Genomic DNA, 11,220 nt, shown 5'->3' on the forward strand with positions numbered 1-11,220 from the left:
CTCTGCCCCAAGGAATACATAGTACATTTGGCATGGGGAGAGCGATACAGAAGGGGGAGGAAGATGGAGATGTGAGTGAACAGAGCGAAAGAGGTGTGTTGCCAGGTGAGAGTCCACCTTAACCCTCTCCTTTGCTCTCCCTTCCCCACCTGCGCCCTCTTTTGCAGGAGGACTAGAGAAGCTCAGCGTGGCCCACAAACTCCCCAAAGCCTACAGCACCGGCTACGTTGGCTGCATAAGAGATGTCACTGTCGACCGTCAAGAACTGCACTTGGTGGAGGACGCTTTAAACAACCCCACCATATTACACTGCTCAGCCAAATAATATGGCCTGCGGCCCTCCCTCCCTCTCTCCTCCCTTCCCTCCCACCCTTCCTCCCCCCTCCCCCCTCATCCTTCTGGCTATTGCTGTAATTATTTTCTATTTTTGTAAACTTATTGCTTTTTATATTTTTGTGGGGGAAGGGAGGGGGGAAAGCGAGGAGGCAGAGAAGAAGAAGAGGAAGAAGAGGAGGAAGAAGAAGAAGAGACGGAAGATAAAACTTTGGGTTGGGGGGAGTCATTTTTGGTTACTTTTCTGGTGCACTGTTCTCTCTCATCCAAGCTGGTTGGACTCTTGAGCAGGAGCCAAGCCTCCCTGTGGGGTGTTTTTTTTTTTTAATTATTATTATTTAGAAAAAGAAGAAGAAATCCTTCCAGGCAATGACCAAGGAGCAAACATGCTCCCACCTTCTATATCCCGCCTTCAGGCGTCATCCTCTGCTGTAAATGCCGTACATACTTGAAACTTTTTCTTAAAAAACATCAGCTTTGGAAGTTAACACCCACAAGGAGGAAATCTTGACAATTCCTCCCGGACCCCAGGCGACGAACTGAAGCCCTCAAAGGAGCAGAAACCAGAAGTCCTCTTTCATAACAGCTTTGAACAAAAGAAGCAACAGCCGGGTGGACAATTGGAGGGAGGGGCAAGCAAGGGGGCATGTGGGGAAGGCCGCTCGGTGGGTGGGGGGAAACGGGGTGCCTGCTGACGAGGTCCAAGAAAGTTGGAACAAAAACCTTCAAACCAAGGCACCCACCTGCTGGTCTTTGCCTTATCTTTAGTCTTAAAGAGGTGTGCTATTATCTTCTTGTAACCACAAATAGGGTGGACAAAAAGTTGGAAAGCCCTCTCGCTCACACGCTCTCATTTTTTTCTTTCAACGTACTTCCAATGCATATACGTGAACTTGGGGGGGGGGGCAGGATTCTCCTCTCTCCTGCAAGAATGTCTGGAGTTATGATCTTGCATTAGGGGGCTAGAGAGATTAGAGAGGAGACGGGATGGCAGTACTCCTGGGCAGCACCCAAGTCCTCCCAGTGGCTGGTAGGTGACTTCTTCTTGAGTTTCCCAATCCATTCTTTGTTGACCACTGAGAAGAGCAGCAGTCTTCCTTTGGTTATACTTCATTAGCTGAGATTGGGTCCTCTCTCCCACCCCACCCCCCCAAAAAGATGCTGGAACTGATAACTGTGGGTCAAGTGGGTGCTTTAACACTCTAGTGAAGGAGGTGGGGAGACTTCTGTGTCTCTTCAGATGTGGTTGGATGACAGCTCCTGTCTTTTGGCCATGCCAATGGGGAGTGGTGGGAGGTGAGGGTTCCAACATCTGGAGGGCCTTGAAAGGACCCCCATTGGAAAGGCTGTGGATGATAGCCTGTCTCCATGTGCTCTATAACACAGATACTTGTATGGAGGCATAAAGATCCGCTTTTGGGGTCCCCTCCCCTAAAATCCCAATATCTCAAAGACAAAGCCTAGGGATTTGTTCTGAGTTCCAGAACTACATTGAGCTCAAAAAGCCCTTTCAACAAACAAGAAGTCCCCTTTCTGCAATTTAGCAACCTAACCTTGGTGGGGAAAGCTTTGATGTTTGCCGTGGTTAAAAAAATTGGGAGTCAGAAAACCTCGCCATTCTGCTGCCCAGATCACCTCATAGATCTGTCAGTTGAGTTCCTGATCTAGTTTGTGTTCTGGTCATACACCGCCCTGCACTTCCGATGGAAACCGCCATATGCGGGGTCAGAGCACAGGGCAAGCGGGAGCCACTCTGCCCACCAGCCCCTCCCAGATCTCTACGGTGCTCTACTCCACTTGCCTAACTTTGGGTCTCCCTCCCAAACTCCCCCCCCCCATGGCTGTGTTTTATGGATGCCAGCCTGTTGACGGATGAGGAGGGGAGGGAGTCTTATTTCTAAGGTGTGCATGTTAAAGGCAGATTGGGAGGGACGGCGAACCCCAAAGGCCTCTCTGGAACATTCCAAACACAGTCGCCTCAGAGGTGGCCCCAAGCCTTTTGGGTGCCTGCGGCAGAAAATTCAAATGGCACCCTCCGCCCACCCCCTTTGGTGATAAATAATGTAATAAAAAAAGACTAAATAACTGAGATTTTCCTGGCTTTTCATGGTGCTTCACAAATGGGAAGAAAGAATGCCGCCATCCTGCCTAACAGTTTGGGTAGCCTGTGCAGATAACGTACCCCTCACCCCAAGACAGGCCTGCACAGAGAACCGCCCAAAGAGGAGTTAACAAGTTGGCAACCTGGCTTTTGTTTTTTAAATAACTCCCCCCCCCCACCCTATGCACACACACCCACCCCTTGGACTTGCACAGGAGCAGCTGTGAAACCTATTTCCACACGTTATTTTTATCCAGACATGTCTCGACGCTGTGCGGCCTCGCCACTCTTTGTTGTTTACAACAACCCACCGACAGGAATAGGTCTGAGGCCTCAGACTTACTGTGGGAAAATGATCCTTGGAGATGTTCTCTGTGTGTATGTGTATGTGTGGCCATCCCCCAAAAGAACAACTCCCAGGAGCCCTCGCTGCAAGTGTCAACCAGGCCCTTAAATAGAATATTCTGGATTGCTTTCCAGCTATCTGCCACGCTCAGATTGTGGTATTTATATGCCCCTACCTCATGCAACATGGGCTTTGGAATTGCCAGGTTTCAGAAGGGTTGTAGCTGTAGGGCTAGCAGAATTTATGGCTAGAAGTCCGGAATAGCACAGCTCAACGTTTTCATGAGCTGAGGGCAGTCACACTGCATGTACAGCACCTGGCCTGCTGCGTGAGCAGGTGCTATTCTTGAGCAGCTGACAGGGACCAAAACACCCCAGCCAGGCCCACCAATGGCATCTGATCTGGGTTCCCCTTAGAGTGTATGGGGGGGGGATAAAGCTTCCTATATTCCCACCCAGGGTGAGTGGCTAGAACATCCCCCCCCCCCCATTGCCCCTAATCATGCAATGCCTGGTCTGGTCCCAAAGAGGTGGTCTCAGCACCAAGGATAGCTCCTATTCCTCTAAAGCAGGCTGGAGGCAAACCAAGCCCTTTTGAGCTGCTTCTGTTTCTCTCTTACACTCCACCTTGTTGGAGAACTGCATACAGTGGTACCTTGGGTTACACACGCTTCAGGTTACAGACTCCGCTAACCCAGAAATAGTACCTTGGGTTAAGAACTTTGCTTCAGGATGAGAACAGAAATCGGCTCTGGCAGCGCGGCCTCAGCAGGAGGCCCCTATAGCTAAAGTGGTGCTTCAGGTTAAGAACAGTTTCAGGTTAAGAATGGACCTCCAGAACGAATTAAGTACTTAACCCGAGGTACCACTGTACTCTTAAAAGGCCACCTCTCTGGCCTGAAGAAAGGCATTTCTCTTCTGCTTTGTAGCCTTAGTATTTAGCATCATTGCACTGGCAATGTACTGTTGGGGAGGGCATGTGATGGTCCTGGCTCCAGCTCAAGGGACCCTTGTGCTTTGGGCTATGGCTTAGTAAGCTCCTGCCTGCCATCTCCCTGTTTTCCAGATAAATGCAAATACTCCCGGGCCGTATGTATGCCTCCCTATTTGTGCTTCCCCACATTGGCATACGTGCGCCGGATTTCTTTGTGAAAGGGAAACTGCCCAAAATGCTGCTGCAGGAATGTATGTGCAGCAGACCAGACTGCTGGAAAGGGGTGGTTGTGTTTGGACTCTTGGTCTCTGAGGACAAAATACAGAAATAAGTTGTGCTGGGTCATTTCTGGTGGCTTTTGAGTTGGTGCGATGGATTTGTGAAAAGGGGATCATCAGAAGGATGGTGGGGCATCCATCGCCAGTCCGGGCTGGGTAGCGTCTATGGCGAACCTCCCAGGTAATACTGGAATCTCTGACCATGAAATGGGCTTCATTCATAGCAAGTGGTGCCTACACAAGAATGCAGGCAGGTTGGGAGTTTCTTCATGCACCTCCACAGGTAGATTGGTGTTAGGTGTGCTCTATGCATGGGAGATGTGGCTGGATGCAGTAAGAAATTCAATTCACTTGGCATTTAAAGGTAAACTTGCCTTGTCGGCACCTTCCAAAAATAGTACACGGACCAAAAGAAGCCCCTCTTTCAAAGTCTGTGCTGCTTCGGATTTTGCAACGCAGCTCTCCCAACAATGAGCCAGTTGCGCGAAAATGAATATATTGGGATAAAGTGGCCATTTGAAAATGCATCTGCCAGTGAAAAGCAACATGCAAGGGGGAAAGCAGCTTTGCAGAAATAGGTACACGAAGGTAAAACTGCATACAAAGATGTATCTATTAGGAGAAGATCCACACTAAAAGGCTGATGGAATTCTCATGAGGACTTTAAAAAATAAGTATCACAAACTGATGAGGGAAATGGAATTTTAAGATTGGAAAAGTGAGATGGTGATAAGATGAAATGGACAGATTCATGCCCCCCTACCAGTGAGGGCCCCCACTACCTGAGGTATTTTGGTACATGAATCTCCCATTTATGGTGACGTGTTTGGTGTAGCATGTACCTATAATGCTAGGGAAAGAAGTAGGGGATGAGATGGGGATGAGGGCAGCCCCAGTGGTCCTTAGGGATAGGGGAATCCAAGCTGGAAGAGCACCTTCCTAACTTTTATTTGGATTACCAATTAAAAAGCAACACAAAACAGTGTTTTGAAATAACATTTTAAGAGAGGAGAAGCCCATCCTGCCTTCTGTTTCAGTCTTCAGGTGGTGACTGAGGAATGTTCTTTAGATACTATTCAGCATGAATTTGGGTCCAGATTGGTGGGACAGCCGCATGGCTTGTGCCATGTTTATTAGAACCATTTGGAGTTTCCCCCATTGGCCTCACCAGATTTAAATGCACAAAATGTGTTGTTGGCAGTCGATAGCCTGATTACTGAAGAACCAGGGTTTTTAAAATGTTTTTTAAAAAAAAAAAATCTGGCATAAGGTTCATCCTAAACAAGATTTATTAAGCTTTGGCTTTCTGTTCAGCAATGTTTTATACATCCCCAAATACTGCTATTTTTACAAAAGGAAAGATTAATGGTAGAGGTTTGGATCTGTTCACTTGGGTCTTCTTTTTAACAAGGGTTTTGATTTTTTAATGTCCATCTGGCATCTGTTTTGGTTTGTTAGCTTCTTAGGGTAAACAAATGACTTACGGCCTGCTGTATGAATTCCGTGGGCTGATGATGCTCTAGCGATGCACTCTAGGGCAGTTGTGCTCCCACTTTTAACCAAAATATGCATTTGGGGATCCACTCCTTAATTTTCTATCATGCAATTGTATGGCAGTCCTGACTCAACTTGGGTTAGGGAGCCTGGTTTAATAACCATTAATTATTGAGTTTTTATGTCAGTCCCCCAGAAATGGTTTTTTTCTTTTCTTTCTTTTTTAAAATGGAAACCCTTCCATACATTTAAAAGAGGGTGTGGTCCATCTTTCCCTTCCTTTTCTTTTTGAAACTGGTGGGCAGTAGTTTCAGGACAGATCCACCACCGATAGCTAGATATTCTCTGATAGTTAGATATTCTCTCCCAAGTTCAGAGGCAATAAGGTAAAGGTAAAGGTACCCCTGCCCTTACGGGCCAGTCTTGCCAGACTCTAGGGTTGTGCGCACATCTCACTTAAGAGGCCGGGGGCCAGCGCTGTCTGGAGATACTTCCGGGTCACGTGGCCAGCGTGACGAAGCTGCTCTGTCAAGCCAGCACCAGCGCAGCACACGGAACGCCGTTTACCTTCCCACTAGAAAGCGGTACCTATTTATCTACTTGCACTTAAGGGTGCTTTTGAACTGCTAGGTGGGCAGGGGCAGGGACCGAATGACGGGAGCTCACCCCGCCGCGGGGATTCGAACTGCCGACTATGCGATCGGCAAGTCCTAGGCACTGAGATTTTACCCACAGCACCACCCGCATCCCTCAGAGGCAGTATATCTTTGAATAAAGTATTGGGAATCACAAGTAAAGGAGGGGTAGTTCACTTCCTACCAGCTGCTGCCAAGAAGCACCATGGTGAGAAACAAGATACGGCGCTAGATAGGCCTTTGGTTGTGTGTCCATTTGTTTGGCCAGTTGGTTTTAGCATCACTGTTGTGGACAGGGTGTGCATGTGAAGACACATGAGGTGCTGGCAAGGGATGGTGGGAGTTGTAGTCCAAAACATCTGGTGGGGAAAGACCAAGATAACATAGGCAAAATGCTTTTTGTTGAAAGCAGGAAAACTGTTCAAACCGCATTTGTTGCATCTGTCTTCAGCTATAAAGTGTTGCCTCTGTCTTCACTTGTGCCCCCTGTAAAAAAATGCCAAGCAGCATTAATCATTACCCCTAAAGTTTATTAAGTGATACTAGGTTCTCTTCTAGTGTGAGCTGCACAGTTGGGCAAGTTAGGTGCTTTTAATGGATGTAAGGCAGTAGTGGGGGAATCTCAGGCCTGGGGGGCAAAGGCAGCCCCCCAGGCCTCTGTTTGGCCCAGGGTCCTCTCCTTGGGCCACAATCGCACTTCAGGCCAAACCCATCACTGGCCCTGCTCTACATTCACCTCGAATGCATTTGCTAGACAGGAATATGTCACTGAACTGTCTTAAAGGAACGAAAGAGTTCAGTGTTAGAGCATCTGCCTTGCATTTGGAAGTTCCCAGATGGAATCCCAGGATCTCCAAGGATGAGAGAGTAATAGACCCCCAACCCGGAATCCTGGCGAGCTGCTGCCTGCCAGTGTAGACAATACTGAGCTAGATGGACCATGTTTCTGACTCAGTACCAGGCAGGCCCCGACCCTTTGGCTGCACTGGGCGCGGCAGAAATCCGGATGGGCCTCTTGACTTCCTCCCCTGGCCTGCCTCTCCAGCTTGTAGTTGGCACAAGCCAGATGTTTTCATCCCCTGCCAGCAGACACCAGCCGCCGCCTCCCCCGAGGCTCGCTTTGCGTCAGACCCCGCAAAAGAGGCATGGATGTTACGAGCCGCCCGTACAACAAGGCCATTGTTGGGAAACTGCTGCTGCAAGAGGGCCGGGCGCTGGCAAAAACATACAGACGGTGCCAAGCTGTGCAGCTTCTCTTCCACTCTTCTCTCTCTCTCTTCCTCTTCTCTGCCCAGACCTTGAGATTCAGTTTCACTCTGTGCATTGGGTCCCCTTTTTCGGTCAGCGGTGCAATTTTGGATTACGTTTGGAGGGAGTTTTATTTCCACCACCTGGTCCAGAAAGCAACAAGCAAAATAAAATATCTAAGCAAGCCACACTTGAAGAGCCCTCTTGCTCCCCCTGTCGTGGCACCATCAGGGCAGGATTTTAAGGGCAGACATCAAGGGTCCCTCAAGCAGAATGAACAGGAGGCCACCTTAGCAGCAGGGCTGACTTACTGCATGTTGAAGCAAGTGAACCATCTGAATCAGGAGTGGGGTGGGGGGTGGGGAGCCCCGGACTGCAGGCTGGATTGCCCCCAAAGGTCCATTTCCCACCACAGCTGCCTGAGATGTTCTCTCACCCAGTGGGTCCCTGTGCAGAATTGCAGGCTGCATCCTATTTGCTAGACTGGGCTTTGCAATCCCAGTTGATTGTGCTCAGGATTAATACAAAAAGTGGCCCGATATATCTTGCTACCCAAAACAGCATCCTAATGGGCTACTGTTCGGCAGGAAATGGCCCTGGGGGGCTTAGCCAACCCCCTAATGGACAATCTGCAGCTGAGGACAGACATGGTCTGTTCGAACTGTCTGGCATAGTCTTGAATGCCCTGGGGAGAGAGGGAGAGAGAAGAGGCTGTTTTGTTCTCTCTTTTCCCTCCTCTGGGGACTTCTTTTTTAAATATAAAAAAACTGGGGATGGAAATTTTGACTCCTAGCTTCCGCTAACAATGGCACCTCAGTAGTCTCAGTGGAAAGCTTTTGGAGTGACAACAGAGGTCCCTCAGGGTTGGTCTCGGGCAGAAACACAGGCTTAAAAGTCTCTCTCTGTGGGTCAGATGAAACCAGGTCATGGCTGCGGTGGGCCATTGCTATCAAATGTGATGAGCTCATGAGTGGATCCACATCCCCTGGATTTCCCCTAAGCAGATGTAGCCTTAATATAGATCCCTCAAATGATTATTCTGCATAGCTCCGTGGGACTTGTGGGTGGCATTGCGGCGTTGCTCGGTCGCCTTCCTCTCCCACACTCTCCTCTCCCAAACCCAGTCGCTGGTCATTATATTAAGAAGACAGTAACGTATAACAAGAGCCCTGCAGGATCAGGCCAGGGGCCCATCTACTTGGGCATCCTGTTCTCAACGTCAACCTATGTGGCTTCCAGCAACAGGAGGGCTTAAGAGTGAGGCCTTATATCCAAAAACAGCCTCCCTAACCACCGCTGCTGGCCCCGAAAGAGCACCAGGGAGTGCTTACTCATGAGTAAACCAATCACTCTGGGTCTGTAGAAACACACTCTGTTGTCAGTCTTTGACCTGGACCCCGAAACCGCTGGCACTGATGCTCTCAGGGACTGAGGGGGCATCTCTCCCTCCTGCTCTGGTGGCTCCAGGGCTTTGTCACCAGGTATCAAACCAGAGGGACCCTCAAAGTGACCCTCAGCATTGTATTTGGGGGCAGGGGGCTGCCTGTTCTCTGAGGACTCCATGCCCAGCACCAGGTTGGGGCTAAGCATGTGGCAAGTGGACTGGCCGCTTGAATGTTATCCCTCCCAACAATGTGGTCCAAAAGAGATGCTTTGAAGCAGGTTTTTCCATCTCTGCAAATTCCCCAGTTGGGAAATGCACCCAGCTCAGTGCAAGAGCTGCATTGCTGGCAGAAGGTCCCAGGTCTAATTTCCAGGACCTCCAAGTAGGGCTGGGAGAGATTTTCTGCCTGAAACCCTGGAGAGCTTCTGCCACTCAGTGTAGACAACACTGACCTAAGATGGACCAATTCAATATAAGGCAGCTTCCTATGTTCCCATCAGACACCGCACCCTATTAAACAAGTGAAAGAAACTTGCTCTTCGCTTGCTCCCTGTACCAGTTGCAGTTTCTCCAAAGGAGCCCATCGTTCTTACCTCCCGCACAGCAGCATTTATGAACGTGCCACAGCTGAGCAACTAATAGGCACAAGAAAGTACTTTTAAGGCTATTTAAAGGGATGTGACAAAGTGCCGCCTGCCCAGAGATGTAGGTGAAAAAGAGGAGGATCAGGCCCTCAAGAGGAAGGCGTTTTGATATGCTTTGGGCCATTTGTTTCAAGAATGGAAACTGAGCTCATTCTGCCCTTTATATAATTTGTGCACAGGCTGTCCCTGACGTGGCCTGTCATTTAAGCACTGAATAAACACATACGCCTAACAGGTCTCATTTCTCTCTCCCACACACCATTTTTCAAACTGCACATTATCAGCTCTCCAACTGCACATTTATTTGCAGCGTCACTCCCTCTCACACACAGAGGAGCTGCCTCTCCTGCCGCAGCGCGCCCCCCCCCACAGTTTGCCCATCTGGATCCAGTAGATCTCTCCCTACTATTAAGCCGAGTGAGGCAGATTCCTCAGGCGGCAAAAAGCCTGGGACTTGCTAGAAGGCAGCTTCCTATGAGTGGCATTCCACAAAGCTTGTCTCACAGCAAGCCCATTGAAATGAATGAACACACAACTCAGCTAGGTCCATTCATTCCTATGGGGTCTGCTTTGGGCAAAACTTTGCGGAATACCGTCCTACGCTCCTACAGTCACAGTTAAGTACTATCCATCAGATCAGCTTTGCGCTGCGGCGGGAAGGTAATAATGTTATTTGTTTGATCATAAGCCGTGGCGAAACGACAACAACCCGTAAATCTGGCAAATAATTACAAAAGGATAACATTACAGAACGACAAAACCAATTGTCTTGACGGCAGCTCCAGGCGGAACCTAATTTATCGCAAAAACATCCGTTCTTCAAATGGCGTTCAGGCGCACTTGCAGCAATGCAGATTTCCTGCCCTTCTCCAGCGCCAAAACAAAAGGCAGGAGCTGTGACAGAGTGCAGCTGCTTTGCATGTAGAAGGTCTGTGGCTCAATCCCCCGGGGTATCTCCAGGTAGGCCTAGGAGAGATACCGGTCAGATGCTCCTAGATGCTCCCAGTCAGTGCAGACAATGCTGGGTTAGCTGGACTTATGATCCAATTCAGAATAAGGCAGCTAACTCTGTCTTACGGGTTGTGGCTCACTATTAGAGCAGCTGCTTGGCAGGCTGAAGGGCCCATGTTCAGTCTCTGGCATCTCTAGTTAAAAGGCTCTCACATCACAAAGCTAAAAGTAACCAGTTCCAATTGTCAGACCCAGAGGGCAGCTGCTGTAAGGCTCACATGTTTGTCCACAATCAAATGAGGGAGTTGAGGCTCACTTCTAGAAGACATGTTGCAAAACTCCAGCTCCCATCCTTGGTTATTGTCAAGAGCAAGCCAGCAGTTGGAATCCAACAATATCTGGAGGGCTACATGTTTCCCCTACCTACCTGTCTCAGCATGTTGGGTGGGGCTTAAAGGTAAAGGGACCCCTGACCATTAGGTCCAGTCACGGACGACTCTGGGGTTGCGGCGCTCATCTCACTTTATTGGCCGAGGGAGCCTGTGTACAGCTTCCAGGTCATGTGGCCAGCATGACTAAGCCGCTTCTGGCAAACCAGAGCAGCGCACGGAAACACCGTTTACCTTCCCGCCGGAGCGGAACCTATTTATCTACTTGCACTTTGACGTGCTTTTGAACTGCTAGGTTGGCAGGAGCAACGGGAACTCACCCCATCGAGGGAATTCAAACCACCGACCTCCTATCGGCAAGTCCTAGACTCTGTGGTTTAACCCACAGCACCACCCGCATCCCTTGCTTGGGGCTTACACACAGGTAAATAAATCTGCCTAGGCCTGCAGTTTTCTTCACTTTGAACTCCCTTGCCCTCTAGTG

The 11,220-nt window shown here is 49.3% G+C and overlaps 1 protein-coding gene across 6 annotated transcripts in view; it reads left to right on the forward strand.

Annotated features, from left to right (window-relative positions):
• The window catches only part of AGRN (agrin), a 238,252-nt gene extending 235,834 nt beyond the window's left edge, over window positions 1–2,418 (forward strand). For all 6 annotated transcript variants that reach the window (XM_081923371.1, XM_081923373.1, XM_081923372.1 and 3 more), the window contains one exon: window positions 168–2,418. In XM_081923371.1, coding sequence (XP_081779497.1) covers window positions 168–325 — 158 coding nt within the window. In that variant the 3' untranslated portion in view covers window positions 326–2,418. The remainder of the gene's footprint in view (window positions 1–167) is intronic.
• Window positions 2,419–11,220: the final 8,802 nt, after the last annotated feature.

The sequence above is a fragment of the Podarcis melisellensis genome (assembly GCF_964234715.1).
Source record: "Podarcis melisellensis genome assembly, chromosome: 8".
NCBI classification, from domain to species: Eukaryota; Metazoa; Chordata; class Lepidosauria; order Squamata; family Lacertidae; genus Podarcis; species Podarcis melisellensis.